The 15136-nt window shown below is 44.6% G+C and overlaps 1 protein-coding gene across 3 annotated transcripts in view; it reads right to left on the reverse strand.

Moving 5' to 3' along the window:
- Positions 1-1250: 1250 nt before the first annotated feature.
- rhbdd1 (rhomboid domain containing 1) overlaps positions 1251-15136 on the reverse strand; it is a 62232-nt gene continuing 48346 nt past the window's right edge. For all 3 annotated transcript variants that reach the window (XM_033031983.1, XM_033031985.1, XM_033031984.1), the window contains exon 7: positions 1251-3570. In XM_033031983.1, the coding sequence (XP_032887874.1) occupies positions 3473-3570 (98 nt within the window). In that variant the 3' untranslated portion in view covers positions 1251-3472. The remainder of the gene's footprint in view (positions 3571-15136) is intronic.

Here is a 15136-nt window from a genome sequence, read left to right on the forward strand (position 1 = left end):
TGAAAACAATAATACACCCATCAGATTAAGAAGGGTCTCGACCTGAAACGTCGCCTATTCCTTCGCTACATAGATGCTGTCTCACCCGCTGAGTTTCTCCGGCATTTTTGCCTACCCTAGATTAAATACCAATGTCAGTAATACTTTTATGACTCTCCATAACAGCCCTCCCTTCAATGGCAATGAAAATTAGAGGCACTTAATGTCCACCTGAACCAGGCATGAAATCCTCCCCATTCAACCCAGCTCCTGTACTTTGCTACAGAAATAATATCAAAGTTGTAGAGATATATTACTGAAATGGTATCAGGATTGAGAGGTGTCTAGTGGGATCAAATTCATTTAGAGCAGAGAAATGCTATGAGATCATATGGAACTGCTCAATACTAATGATACATTTTAGTATAGGAAAAAGGTAGACACAAAATGCTGGAGTAACTCAGCGGGTGAGGCAGCATCTCTGGAGAGAAGGAATGGGCGACTTTTCGGATTGAGACCCTTCTTCAAGAAAGGTTGAGACTCTTCTTTAATATAGGAAAAATATGGCTGGTTGAATTGGTACTGTTGGGTACAAATTTAATTTCATTGCTAAAAGCACGAAAAGTAAGAAAAGTTGTTTCTCTGCAAGTTGTTTTTAAGATATAGAATTTTCTACAAAAAAAGTGTCGGAAACAAAAATCATAAAAATGTGGAACGATCTTAAAAAAAAAAATGGCACCCAGTTTGGGTACAGAATATCTTAATATTACTGAAGCAGTGGTGGTTTTAAGCTAAGCTAATAGTTACCATGATTTTTTTTTAAATCCAAGTTTAAATGATTATTTATTTTTAATTTCCCAGCCTCTACGATATTTAAACTTGTGCTTCTGGATCAATGGTCCAGAAATCTACCTGCTCGACCAATAACTTAACCACTACACCACTGTACCCTGATTCCTGGATGCTTCAGACCAGTAAGACTGGCTCTTGTTATACTGACCATGTAAGCACATGCGTAGGCAGGAGGGCAAGGTCAGCAAAATCCGGCCCATTGTGACAGACAAAATGTTGATCATGTAGGATTAAGTACTTGCAATTCGCAATTTGATTCCAGAAGCCATAAATATTACTTACCTTCATGTAGCATCAGTGTTTATTATGTTAGAATAAATTTAAAAGGATAAACATTACCAAGTAAAACTTTATCTACAAGAGAAACCGCTAACTTTCTTCTTTGAAAGCAATCTTACAAGCTGTGGTAGACAACATGGTTCCAAGAAGAGCAACATTATTTTATTTTTCTTCCTTCCAATACAAAAACCAAGAGTTTATAAAAGGTTAGTTGGATTACAAACTCACTTTAAGACTCTAGGATCCAATTATAGCAAATTGGAAAGACATTTCTAAATGTGGAAAGTTGGCAATACCTCTGTAATTTTACTGCTCAGATGTGGTCAAAGGAGGAAACACTCTGACTTTTGCGTTCCAGCACCAATTAAGCTAGGACCATTTACATTCATATCCTTTCCCCTGACCTACATTTAAAAGTCGCCCCATTTAATACAAATCGTGTTTATTGAATGCAAGTGTAATAAAAAAAACATTCATAAGGCACACATCATTTAACATGAAAAAGATAATGAAATAACTTTTCTATCCACATGAAAGGCTGCTTTGAAAAATAAAATCAATTGGTTTCTTCCAATTGCAACTAGATCTAAAGCTTATGATTTGCAATTTGGAACCAAAATGTTGGCTTGAAGGAGGAATAGCAAGAAGAAAATGGCAAAGAGGGTTTTTTGGTTGGATATTAAACAAATCGATCAAACGTAACAGGCATATAAGGGATAATTGGCATTTATGAACAAATTTTTACCATTATTTTCAAGTACAATATGGCCAATCAAACAGATTCTATTTATCTCCACCCATTCTATAATCATAACCATCTGATATGAAATGCACAATTTCACTTTTGATTTAACAAATGTCTTTATACTGACACGTAATGGATCATGGTGATACACTGATATCATTTGTACAATTATACCCAAGTTCAGTTTTACATTTATCTGACTAAGAACAATTTTAATCCAGGCACTAAATTGCTTGCTTAGATAAATTCCACTAATGGATTTACTCAATTGCAGTGCAATAATCCTCACTTTTCCTAATACCCATAAATTGTGATTAAAATTAGATATCTTTGTACACTGTAGTCTTTTCCTCCAGAAAAAGCAGAATATTTCCTTTTGTAAGATATAATAAATGTAAGAAAATGATTTAAATACTGAGTTGTAAGAATTTAATTGTTCTGTTCTTGTGCATATGATAATAAAACACTCTTGACTCGTAATATTGTCAAGATCAAGTCTGAGTGACACACAGTGCACTTTAAACAGTACGAACTACAGCAGACAGATGTTCACAATGAAACAGGTTTCTTTGGGCTTACCTTTTAGTGGAAGATATGGATCTAATTCATTTGTCCTATTCAATTAGCTACTCAGATTCTATTACAGGTTGGATTGTTTCTACAAACCAAGATCTAAGTTGATCAGATTGCATGCAATGAAACAACATCTGAATCCAAAATAAAGAAAAATGAATATTTAATCAAAAAATATTTGTTTTGTTTCCTTGCCGAAATATCATGTTTGTTTCCTTTCAGATACATTCCCCTGTAATTCCATGTACAATGGAACACAGGACTACATGATCTCTGTTTTCAGAGCATGTTCAGAGCACAAACCCCCAAGTAATCATTAATAGCAGGTACATGTGTGTTTAATGAATCCCTCCAAAAACAAATGTGTATTCCTGCATATATTTTCTGTACATAAAGGATCTTAGAAATTGAGTTAAATGTGCTGAATGCAATTTTTTATTTCATTATTCTCCAGTTTGGGTGCAACCAACAGCAAGGCCCATGATCTTATGTTGCAAGTGGAGAGCCTAGTCTGAAAATCACTTACATTGGTCTAACTGTCTCAGTCATTCCCTCTGAATGTGGCTTCTCTTCTATTGGAAGCCATGGCATCTTCAAACATTATAATGCCACTAATATCATGGTTATAGATAAGGAAGACCATAGCAGTTCATCTCACCACAACCCTTTCCCAAAGCACTCCCCAAACTAGAAATATCATACAATTTTCCCCTTCCACTGCAGCATTTAATTGTATCTTTGCAGCATCTAGTTGTCGAAATGCAACTGTTTCTCACATTACTAGTTAACCCAGCAATTAGCTTTAAGTGTTGAACTCATCCACAATGCAATAGTAAACATACTTCATTTGTGGCACAAAATGGTTTTCATCCCAGCTGTAGTTCGGTTATGTATTGTAAAAAACAAGAGTTTATAACAATAAAATATATTTGTATCCCTGAATGCAAAAACAAACATTTCATATAAATACTGTAAGACAGTAACAATATGCATGTAGAAAAGGCATAATAGAAGATGACAGTGAGGAATGAGTGTTGATAATCATTAGGCAAATCTGTTTAGTCTTCGCTGCCTTATTTCCTCTTCATTCAGATGTTGTGGATTCCCAACGCCGTATGATCTTCTGCTATTACTATCGGTCCCTGAAAAACATAAAAAGATGAGTGACTCAGATTATAATTGAAACTGACTTGAAACACAGTATGCTTGCTTTAAGACTTCCAGAGTCACTCGGGTTAATTACTACTTGTACCAGCTTCCATTCCTATTTACTGACTAAAGAGCTGCCAAAGCCATTATTCCCTTTGCTTGAAGAACTAAAGACATGTTTTTTAGTGGAACAACATATATCGAGGCTGCAAAATTTGTATAATAATGCACATAGTTCTTATTGCACAAGAACATTGAAATTAAAAAATGAGAACGTTGATTTGTACTTTAAGAAAAGCCTGTAAATCCACTACTCCCACTGCCAAACTTTCCCCTACAAAAGTACAAGAATTTTCACCCCAAGCTATTGTAAAGCAGTAAGTCCTTCAGCTTAGAGGTAAGTGGAAGTGACATCCGACACAGCACCAGAGGGTGACGTTGCCAGATGAACACAAGGTTAATTTCCAACTGGAACAATGAAGATGAACCTTCTGCTCCAGCTGGTGGGCAGAACACAAGGGAACGAGAAAGAGGTAGTGGAAGCATTAATGTGAAGTTATTGGGATGATTTTATTTTCGAAAAATCTGTTGGGAGGCATGGCAAAATAGAATTAAAATATAAACGGGACCACCTTGGTTCCACATTTGGTCGGCTTGGATGAGTTGAGCCAACGTGCCTGTTTTCATGTTGTATGACTCCAAGACTATAAATTTGTCCACTAAAAGGGGCTGTTCCACTGCGACGACCTAATCCGCGAGTTAGGAAGAGTATCTTCGACCTTCAAGCTCGAGGGCACTCGCCTGGAAAACCTCGAGCTGGATCGACCGTCTGCGTTGAAACCGCGAGGTGGATCGACCAACCGCACACACACACACACACATCGCAAAGGCGGGGGCCAGGGAAAGCAGGGGAGCGCTGTCTGAAATTCACACCCGCGATGAAGAGGACGGTAAAAGACGGCTGGCACAGTGTACGGTAAGTCCTTTAGAGAGCACAGGGGGGGGGGTGGGGGGAGAAGGGGAGAGAGCGGGAGAGAAGGGGGGGGGAGAGGAGTGGAGACACTTTTAAGAAGTACTAGACCAAGTGCAGACCCGTTGGGTCTGTTTCCCTAACGGCGTTTGCGGGGGGGGGGGGGGGTTGCGGCATCATACTCACATTAACCACCCCCCAAACACACAGGTGGGGGGAGGGGAGGTATGAAGAGGGGAGGGAGGGGAGAGGAGGAGGAGGAAACGGGACAGATTTGGGAGGGAAAGGAGAGCGGGGTAGGAGGTGAGAGAGGGGGATGGGGAGAGAGACGTGGGGGAGGGGGGGATGGGGAGAGGGGTGGGGGGAGAGTCGGGAAGGAGTGGGGAGAGAGGAGGGGGAAGGGGGGAGAGAAGAGGAAGAGCGGGGAGGGAGGAGGAGAGGGGTAGGGGGAGTGATGGAAGAGGGACAGAGGGACAGAGGGGTAGGGGGAAGGGGGCGGGGGGAGAGAGGGAAGGGGGTGGGGTAGAGAGGGAAGGGGGGTGGGGAGAGAGGGAAGGGGGGTGGGGGAGGGATGAGGAGAGGGAGAGGGGGAGAGGAGTGGGGAGGGAGGGAGGGAGGTGTAGAGGGGTAGCGGGAGTGGTGGAAGAGGGACGGGGGAGTGGTGGAAGAGGAACAGAGGGGTAGGGGAAGGGGTGGGGGAGAGAGGGGAAGGGAAGAGAGAGGGGTGGGGGAGGATGAGGGGTGGGGTAAGGGGAGAGAAGTGGAAGAGGGGGGAGGGAGGGGTAGGGGGAGTGGTGGAAGAGGGACAGAGCGCTATGGGGGAAGGGGGCGGGGGGAGAGAGGGAAGGGGGTGGGGTAGAGAGGGAAGGGGGGTGGGGGAGAGAGGGATGGGTGGGAGAGGGAGAGGGGTGACAAGAGGGAAACATAGAAATTAAGTGCAGGAGTAGGCCATTCGGCCCTACGAGCCTGCACCACCATTCAATATGATCATGGCTGATCATCCAACTCAGTATCCTGTACCTGCCTTCTTTCTATACCCCCTGATCCCTTTAGCCACAAGGGCCAGATCTAACTCCCTCTTAAATATAGCCAATGAACTGGCCTCAACTACCTTCTGTGCCAGTGAATTCCAGAGATTCACCACTCTCTGTGTGAAAAATGTTTTTCTCATCTCGGTCCTAAAAGATTTACCCCTTATCCTTAAACTGTGACCCCTTGTTCTGGACTTCCCCAACATCTGGAACAATCTTCCTGCATCTAGCCTGTCCAACCCCTTAAGAATTTTGTAAGTCTATAAGATACCCCCTCAATCTTCTAAAATCTAGCGAGTACAAGCTGAGTCTATCCAGACTTTATTCATATGAAAGTCCTGACATCCCAGGAATCAGTCTGGTGAGCCTTCTCTGTACTCCCACTATGGCAAGAATGTCTTTGAGCATTGGGTATTGTGACATCACACGATGGAACGTTCACCAGGGGCTGGGGCTGCTTCTATGGGTGAGAAGCCAGTATTTTTTGAAATATTGGGGGGGGGGGGGGGGGGGGGGGCTGCGGCATCACACTCACATTAACCACCCCCAAACACACAGGTGGGGGGAGGGGGGTGAGAAGAGGGGAGGGAGGGGAGAGGAGGAGGAGGAAACGGGACAGATTTGGGAGAGAAAGGAGAGCGGGGTAGGGGGTGAGAGAGGGGGCTGGGGAGAGAGATGTGGGTGAGGGGGATGGGGAGGGAGGGGAAGAGGGAGGGAGGGGGAGAGGGGTGGGGGGAGAGAGGGGAAAGAGTGGGGAGGGAGAGTGGAGGGGGTGAGGGGAGAGAAGTGGAAGAGTGCGGAGGGAGGAGGAGAGGGGTAGGGGGAGTGATGGAAGACGGACAGAGGGATAGGCGAAGGGGGCGGGGGGAGAGAGGGAAGAGGGTGGGGAGAGGGAAGGGGGTGGGGGAGAGAGGGATGGGAGAGGGAGAGGGGTGAGGAGAGGGAGGGGGAGGAGAGAAGGGGGAGAGAAGTGGAAGAGTGGGGAGGGAGGGAGGGGTAGAGGGGTAGCGGGAGTGGTGGAAGAGGGACGGGGGAGTGGTGGAAGAGGAACAGAGGGGAAAGAGGAAGGGGTGGGGGAGAGAGGGAAAGGGAGGGGAAGAGAGAGGGGTGGAGGAGGGAGGGATAAGGGGAGAGAAGTGGAAGAGTGGGGAGGGAGGGGTAGGGGGAGTGGTGGAAGAGGGACAGAGGGGTAGGGGAAGGGGCGGGGGGAGAGAGGGAAGGGGGTGGGGTAGAGAGGGAAGGGGGGTGGGGGAGAGAGGGATGGGTGGGAGAGGGAGAGGGGTGAGGAGAGGGAAACATAGAAACATAGAAATTAAGTGCAGGAGTAGGCCATTCGGCCCTTTGAGCCTGCACCACCATTCAATATGATCATGGCTGATCATCCAACTCAGTATCCTGTACCTGCCTTCTCTCCATACCCCCTGATCCCTTTAGCCACAAGGGCCACATCTAACTCCCTCTTAAGTTCCGATTGGACATATGTGAACATTGGGCATTGTGACATCACACGATGGGACGTTCACCAGGGTCTGGGGCTCCTGCAAAGGCATATGTAAATGAATCCATTCCGATTGGACATCTGTGAGCATTGGGCATTGTGACATCACACAATGGAACGTTCATCAGGGGCTGGTGCTGCTTCTATGGGTGAGAAGCCAGTTTATTTTTGAAATATTGGGGGGGGAGGGGAAGGATTTGATTAAAAACGTGTACTTAAACACGACGAAATGTAATGAGGAGCGGATACTTAGAAAGAAAAGTGAAATCTCTGCCGAAATGGAAAAGATGTCGGCGATTCTGCGTCTGGTTTCGGAGTTGCAGTGAATCAAAGGAAGAAATGCAGCCGGCAGCCGTCCATGTAAATGGATCCATTCCGATTGGACATCTGCGAGCATTGGGCATTGTGATTGGACATCTGCGAGCATTGGGCATTGTGACATCACACGATGGAAACGAATCAAAAGGAAGAAAGGCAGCCGGACGGACGGCAGGCGACAGGCACACAGTTTTATATATTAGATAGAGCATATATTAGATAGACCGGGCATTTTACCTACTGGTCGGTTTTCCCTGGTCCTGAAAACTCCAATGGGCCAATCAAAATGCCCGGTCAGCGAAGGAGATTGCCTACGGCTGCCCTCGACTGCCTGTAATTAAATAGCGACCCCACTCCACTGCACTACTAGTTAAAAAGAACCATGCCCTCCAAATTTTACTCGCGGAAAACCTTCCAACATGCTGAAATTTTTTCCGCGACCCAGCTGAGGCCGCGAGTGTGCGGGAACTTCCCTCGAGCATGAAGGAGAGTTCCAGTGACCCCATAGGACCTCCTAGGACCTTGTGTCGACCATGCTGTGAGTTTGAGTCGAGGGCAAACTCGTCTAAACTCGCAGATTAGGTCGCCGCATTGGGACAGCCCTTAAGACTACTAACAGAATAAAATTACTGCACAGAAAGGCAGCCACATGAAGCATTTGTCTCTCCTGACTTAGAGATTCTCCTCCACCCATTTAATATCCTGGCTGGTTGAATAGTCACAGGTGAAAAATGCAGGAGCAGCAGGTGATCATTTCCTTGGACCTATTCCTGCTCCATCACATATGAAGTGGAAATGCCTTTTTACATGAAAATTCCCAGGTTATGTAATGGCTCCCAGATACTTAAACATCACAGAATTAAACCACAGGTTTTCCATGCAAAATCGCTTAACACTAACTGTTTGCAAACCATGGATAACACTGCTATAACCTCAGAAAGATTGGAATCATATTATTCCATATTATCTGGATATGGTAACATTGTGGTTCAGTTACTGGATCCAGATACATTGGTAGTGACCAATGTCAGATGCATAAATTCAATCTGACCCCATCAAAGCTGAGAAGTCAAATACAACTATTTAAATAAATTTAACAAAATATAAAAGTTTGCTTCAGTAATAGTGCCGATTGTCATAAAGATTTATCTGGTTCACTAATGCCCTTAATGAAATTATATCTGCCATCCTTATCTGATCTGGGCAATATACAACTCCAAACCCAGTAATACAGTTAAATCCTCACTCTCTCTTCAGTTCAGCGACATCCACATCTCATGAATGAAAACACTCTCCATCTTTCCTTGTTGTGAAACCAGATTTTTGGTTGCACGTCAATATTAAATGAAGGCACATCTTAATGTTTTATTTAATGCATCTCCACCATAGTATTGTCCAATAGAAAACAGTAAAACCCTGGGAAATTAATAGTGGAGGAAAAGCAGATGTGATTTTACCAATGACTGCCAAGGATAGGCGGATTGGACTCTGCCTTTTCCGAATAACCATCCGTTGACATTGGGCATCGTAAATCCTATTTGCAGATCGTCAGCCTACTCGAACATTGCTGGTGTCTTCCTGATTTTATCAAAAAGACCCTACTTTATCCGACCTTATCACGGAGAGATCATTGATGATGTTGTGATGAGGTAGTCCTTGGTCCAAGACTGTTCAGAGGAACCCTACCCTAAGGGACTACTGAGGTAAACAACTGAAATTATCTTTCTTTCTGTTTGGTTGCTCCCTTAGTGTTCTCTAAGTTATGCTTTACTTTATGTCAAAGTAATGTTATGTCTGCGCGCCGCGCAGATTATGTCAAAGTCACTCACTTACTTCATCTCTGTAATCTATACATAACTAAAACTCTGATCTTGTTATCTTCCGGTTTGGCGGTTTCCTATTTGCGCAAATATTGCGGTTCGCGATAGTGCTACGATTTTTTGCCAGTTCACTCACCATTCTCTTGTGCTGCGAGTGCACCGTTTCTTTCCGATCAGTTGAATGTCGTAAAATTTAGTGAGGTTTAAAAATCTTAAAAACCGCGCCGCGCAGATTAGTCTCTTCCCCTGTCACTCCCTGGGACGGTCCGTCCCTTCCTGCGCCTTTACTGGAGCTTAGGATGGCCGGCGGAGGTTTCCAACCGGACTTTCGGAGGGACCCGAAGCAGCCCAGCCCCAGGCAGCAGCCCCGCCCCAGGCAGCAGCCCCGCCCCAGGCAGCAGCCCAGCGTCGGAGACCCGACTCAGCCCAGCCCAGCGTGGGAGACCCAGCTCGGAGTGGGAGATGTCGCCAAATGGAAAGTGGAGACTCTGATCCCGGTGTAGGAGAAGGACCACCGCCCGCTGTGAGTCCCCATCGTACCGCCAATTCCAGCCACTACCCCTTCTGGTCCCCCTCGATGGCGCCTCCCCCCTCCCCCTGATGCCCCCCATGGCTCCTCCCCCGTCTTTTCTCCGAGCTCACTCCCTCCCGCCCACACAGCCCCCCCGCCCACACACCCCTCCCCCTACAAGCCCCCCTGCCAATACTACCCCACCCACACACAACCCCCGCCCACACACACCCACCCCCCCTCACTCCACACACCCCGCCGCCCATACACCCTCCCACACATGAACAGGAGGGGGAGGGAGTGCTCGGGGATGAGGGGAAATGAGCTGCGCCTGTGCAGTTAAGGGCTATGGGTGAGTGGTGGAATATTGCGCTGGGGGAACCTGTTGCGTTGGGGGAACGGGTGAGTGGTGGAATATTGCGCTGGGGGAACGTGTTGCGTTGGGGGAACGGGTGAGTGGTGGAATATTGCATTGGGGAACGTGTTGCGTTGGGAGACCAGGCCTCCTGTGTGACTGGGAGCATATGTCCCGTGTAAAGCTGAGTTCATTTCAAAACCCAAATCAAGCTTTGATAACCAGGTTTCTAATAACTACGAAGGCACAAGAGACTGCAGCTTCTGGAATCTGGAGCAAAAAACTATCTGTTGGAGGAAAACTGATAACAATGTTCTCATTGACAGCACTGGTACTGAAGTTTTGCAGTAGTTTATTGATGATTGATAGAAGTTGATAGAAAGATAATTTGCCAGGTGCTTCTGCCTAGATCTGATCAATAGGATCTAGGCTTCCATAATGCCAAAGTGGGAACAACTTGGTCGGATAAACAGCTAGTACCTGAACACGTCATCACTGCCACAAAATGACTGGTGCTTTCAGTCATTTCTTCTTATCATCTGAAAGGAACCGCATTGGCTAAAAATTGGCCACTATGAAGGTGTTATGGCTAAGATTGAACTGGCATTTTGCACTTATGGCTGAAGATATTTGCTAGTTCTTCAACCTTCATAAAATTACGCTGCGACTTTAAAACAAGACATTTGTATTTTGCATTTCATCAGCACATAAATAATTTAGCCACGTATTCTCCCAAATGTTAAGGATTGGAACATCTGCAGTAAAATATGAGCATTTACCCCTTCCCAGGCACAAACCCCCCCCAAATCATAAGTATTTGTGGAGGTGGTCAATATTTCCATCAGTTACATTTCTGAAGACACATTCTTCCCACTCTTACTTTCATTACTTTTGTAAGTTAAACTGAGAAATTAAATTCTTTGCTGGCTGGACCTTTCGTCTGACAACAATGGAAGAAATGTGTACCTAGAGCACTTCCCATAACCTCATGAGGTCTAAAATATTTCATTATATTGTTTCGAATCCTGCTGTGCGCGAGTTGGATAAAACCTTTCTTCATTTCTAAAAATGTTCAACCAGCATGCATAAAATCAGTAATGGGTGGAACGGACTGAAGAGATAACGATATACTAACCCTAGTTCCACAGTTGTAACTTACAGCATAAAGTTGTACTGCAATTTAATATATAATGTGACCTCTACTTATTAGGCCTTCACCACTGAATACGAGGATTAAAAATATTTATGGAAAGCTGTTTGACTTATTTTGATCTATTTACATGGAAAAGACTCTCTCATCCCAATGCTACAAGCTGAATGTTTTTAAATAATTCAAGGATATCCGACTGCACTACTCCATCTTGCAATTCACTAAAGTATTTGTTATTCTTTTGTCTGCTTAATTTCCTAATGTCAGTGCTCATATGCCTCTTAGTTGATTGAAACCACGTATTTTTGTCCTTCACTGTTTACTTTGAGTAAATTCCAGTTTTCTATTCTCTTTTTTACAGCTACAACATTACTTTGTGGACACATTCCACCTCAAAACACTGACATCAGCAATCAATACAAAGTTGATACTAAAGTTCAACTATTTGGTGAAAAGTAACACAGGACCTTCTCACAAAACATATCTTTAACACTGGATTTCTGTGCAAATCAGGGTGGTCCAGTTTGGACTGAGCAACTTTAATGCAACCTCACTAAAGAATGTACCAGTTAGAAGGAACTGACCACCCAGCTCTTCTAGTTTACCATTTAATAAATTCACATATGATCACATTGCAATCTCAATCTCATCACCGTCAATGCTCAGCAACCTCTGCCCCCTTGCTTACCAGGTATCTATTTATCTCTGCCATGAATATTCAAGGATATTGCTTCCATCATCCTTGGGCGATGGGAATGAGATGAGAGGAAGAGAGCTCCAAAGACTCGCAACGCTCTCACAAAAACATTTTACCTCATCTCTTAAATGGGCAAAAATGTATTTTTAAACCGTAACAACTCCCAGATCTAGATTCTTCTACATGAAGAAAAGCTCTCTTCCACTCCAAGTATTAGTCCAGTATATCACTTACATGCAAGTGTCTGGTAATGACAATATCCAACAAGAGAAAATCCAACTATCACCCTCTGACTTTCAATGGCACTACCATCACTATCAGTATCCTGAACTGTTCTGGAGTTGCCATATACAAAATGTGGTGATAGGTGCAGGTCAGATGCTAGGAATCCTACAGTGAGTAACTCACCTCCTAAAGGGCCTGTCCCACTTACGTGTCCTTGGCATGCAAATTACGCGACCTCGTGGTCGTGTTGAGCCGCGACGGTCCCGCGAAGATCACGCGCGATTTCATGCGTACGCACAGCCGTCTGGAGTGCGTGACGTCATTTGAAGATGGACACAAAGCTGGAGTAACTCAGCGGGACCGGCAGCATCTCTGGAGAGAAGGAATGGGTGACGTTTCGTGTCGAGACTCTTCTTCAGTCTGAAAAGAAGGGTCTTGACCTGAAACATCACCCATTCCATCTCTCCAGAGATGCCGCCGGTCCCGCTGAGTTACTCCTGGCTTTTGTGTCTATCATCAATTTTCTTGGCCCCGCTCTGGGAGTAGAAGTGGGGGCGGATCCGGATCCTCAACGGCCGTGAGCCCCAGGCCAAGTTTGGCGATCGCTTGCCTGCTTCTGCTGCTGCTGTTGGTGAGACGTTGCATCGTGCCAGGGTCTTGGGCCTGTCCTACTTTGGCCGTCAGTTCCGCGAAGATTTTGTTCGCTACAAACATTTCGGAGCCCCGCACGATGCCGCGCACAACTACATACCCCTCCGCATTTCTCAGTGGGACCGGCCCTGCGCGGCCATACGATGCCCGTGCGCCTCAATGCGACCACGAAGTCGCGGAATTTGCGTGCCAAGGACACGTAAGTGGGACAGGCCCTTAACTCCCCAAAGCCTATCCTGCATCTACAAGATTTAAGTCAGGAGTGTGAGGGAATCTCCTCTACTTGCCTGGATGAGTGCAGCTTATAAGTAAGTTATGTTCATAAGTTCATACGAGCAGAATTAGGCCATTCAGCCCATCTCATCTACTCCGCCATTCAATCATGGCTGATCTATCTTTCCCTCTCAACCCCATTCTCCTGCCTGCTCCCCATAAGCCTTGAAACCCTTACTGGTCAAGAAACTGTCAATCTCTACCTTAAAAATACCCAATGACTTGGCCTCCACAGCCATCGGTGGCAACAAATTCCACTGACTAAAGAAATTCCTCCTCATCTCCTCTCTAAAGGTATCCTTTTATTCTGAGGCTGAGCCCTCTTGTCCTAGACTCTCCCACTCGTGGAATCATCGTCTCCACATCCACTCTAGTAAGTAAGTAAGGCCTTTTACTATTCGGTAAGTTTCAATGAGATTCCCCCTCATCTTTCTAAACTGCAGCAAATACAGGCCCAGTCCTGTCAAACGGACATCATACGCTTCAATTACACTCAAGTAGCTTGATGCCGTATAGGACATACCAATCTGCTTGATGGGCAGCAGTTCAAGAAGGTAACACCATCACCTTCTCAAGGCTAATAGGAATGGACAATTAAATAAGCTGGCAGGAAGCATTTGTGGAGGACATGGACAGTTATGTTTCAGATTGGAATCCTCCTTCACACTCAGATTTAGCTTTTTATTACCAACTTAATAAAAATCCCCATCCAAATTAATGCAACCTCCAGCCAAAAGATTAATTTTTCAATAATCCCTTCCCGTACCCTCAATGAAATGTCTATAAATCTTGGGTGTTTCATTCATTAGATCCTCGAGTAATTTAAATCCGCTCCTTCCTAACATGTATAACGCCAATAACAAACATCTTAGGATTTTTTTCCGTAAATTACCATGAAAGTCAAAATCATTGGAAGGATTTTTGTAAATATTTCCTTTTCCCCACCACCATCTTTGATTACCACAGGGCACTGATTCCCTGAATTCCATTGTAAACCACAACCAGTCATTGGAAGATAATCAAATCCAATTTCCTGCGACTTCCTTTCACCCACAAGGGGAATGCCCTTCATCTCCATTTCTTGCCCCCTTAAAAACAATATTGGTTGGTTTAAGGGAAAACCTCACAAAAACACAATCACTGGCTTGCAATTTAATGCCTTCTAGCCTCTCCTAATTAATTTTTTTTCCCCCCAAACAAAGACATCCCATCCTGGTCATTCCTACTTCTCCTGCTCCCATCGGGCAGAAGATACAGAAGCTTGAAAGCGCTTATCACCAGACTCGGGAACAACTTCTTTCCCTCTATTATCAGGCTTCTAAACGATCCTTCCATCAGCTAGAGTGCACCCTGATTTGCCTCTACCCCACTGTGGATATTGGACTTTGTCTCTGGAAATGGTCACTGCAATGCTGAGAACTATTTTGCATTCTGTATCTTTTCCTTTGCTCTACCTATTATACTCGAGTTTCGCTTGATTGTATTTATGTATAGTATTATTTGCCTTGAATGGATAGCATGCAATAACATAGCTCTTCACTGTTCCGCAGCACACATGACAATAATAAACCTAAACCATAAGAGGAGGCATGAAAACAATGTTAACAGATTTCTAGTTTAAACAAAGTCAATCAGTGATGGAAGAGTTAATATCTCTACGGTATTTTACATTCTTTGGTTGGAATAATCTGGATTTCATCTGTATGGATATGGAATTCCTGAGGCATTACGAGTGACTTAAGAGTATGTATTGCTGGGTCTCCAGTGGAGGCCCCGTGTTTTGTGAGTGAAGTGATTAGATCCAGATGTTTTCTAGCTCCTTAATTAATGGGAATATATATCTCTCTGCCAAGACAAAAAGGTTACTGTTAGCCACATTGAAAATATTAATCTCACAGTAATACAGGGAAACCCAACTTCTGATTTTTAATTGCAAAAAATATGATGCGCTTCATGTCAAAGCATGTGTTGTGTGTATAATACTGGGTCCACAACACAGAACTAAAACGATTCAGACCTTGTCATCAAAACCACGTGGAACGTGAGTATTTAAAAATTAC

This window comes from Amblyraja radiata, chromosome 13 (genome assembly GCF_010909765.2).
Source record: "Amblyraja radiata isolate CabotCenter1 chromosome 13, sAmbRad1.1.pri, whole genome shotgun sequence".
NCBI classification, from domain to species: Eukaryota; Metazoa; Chordata; class Chondrichthyes; order Rajiformes; family Rajidae; genus Amblyraja; species Amblyraja radiata.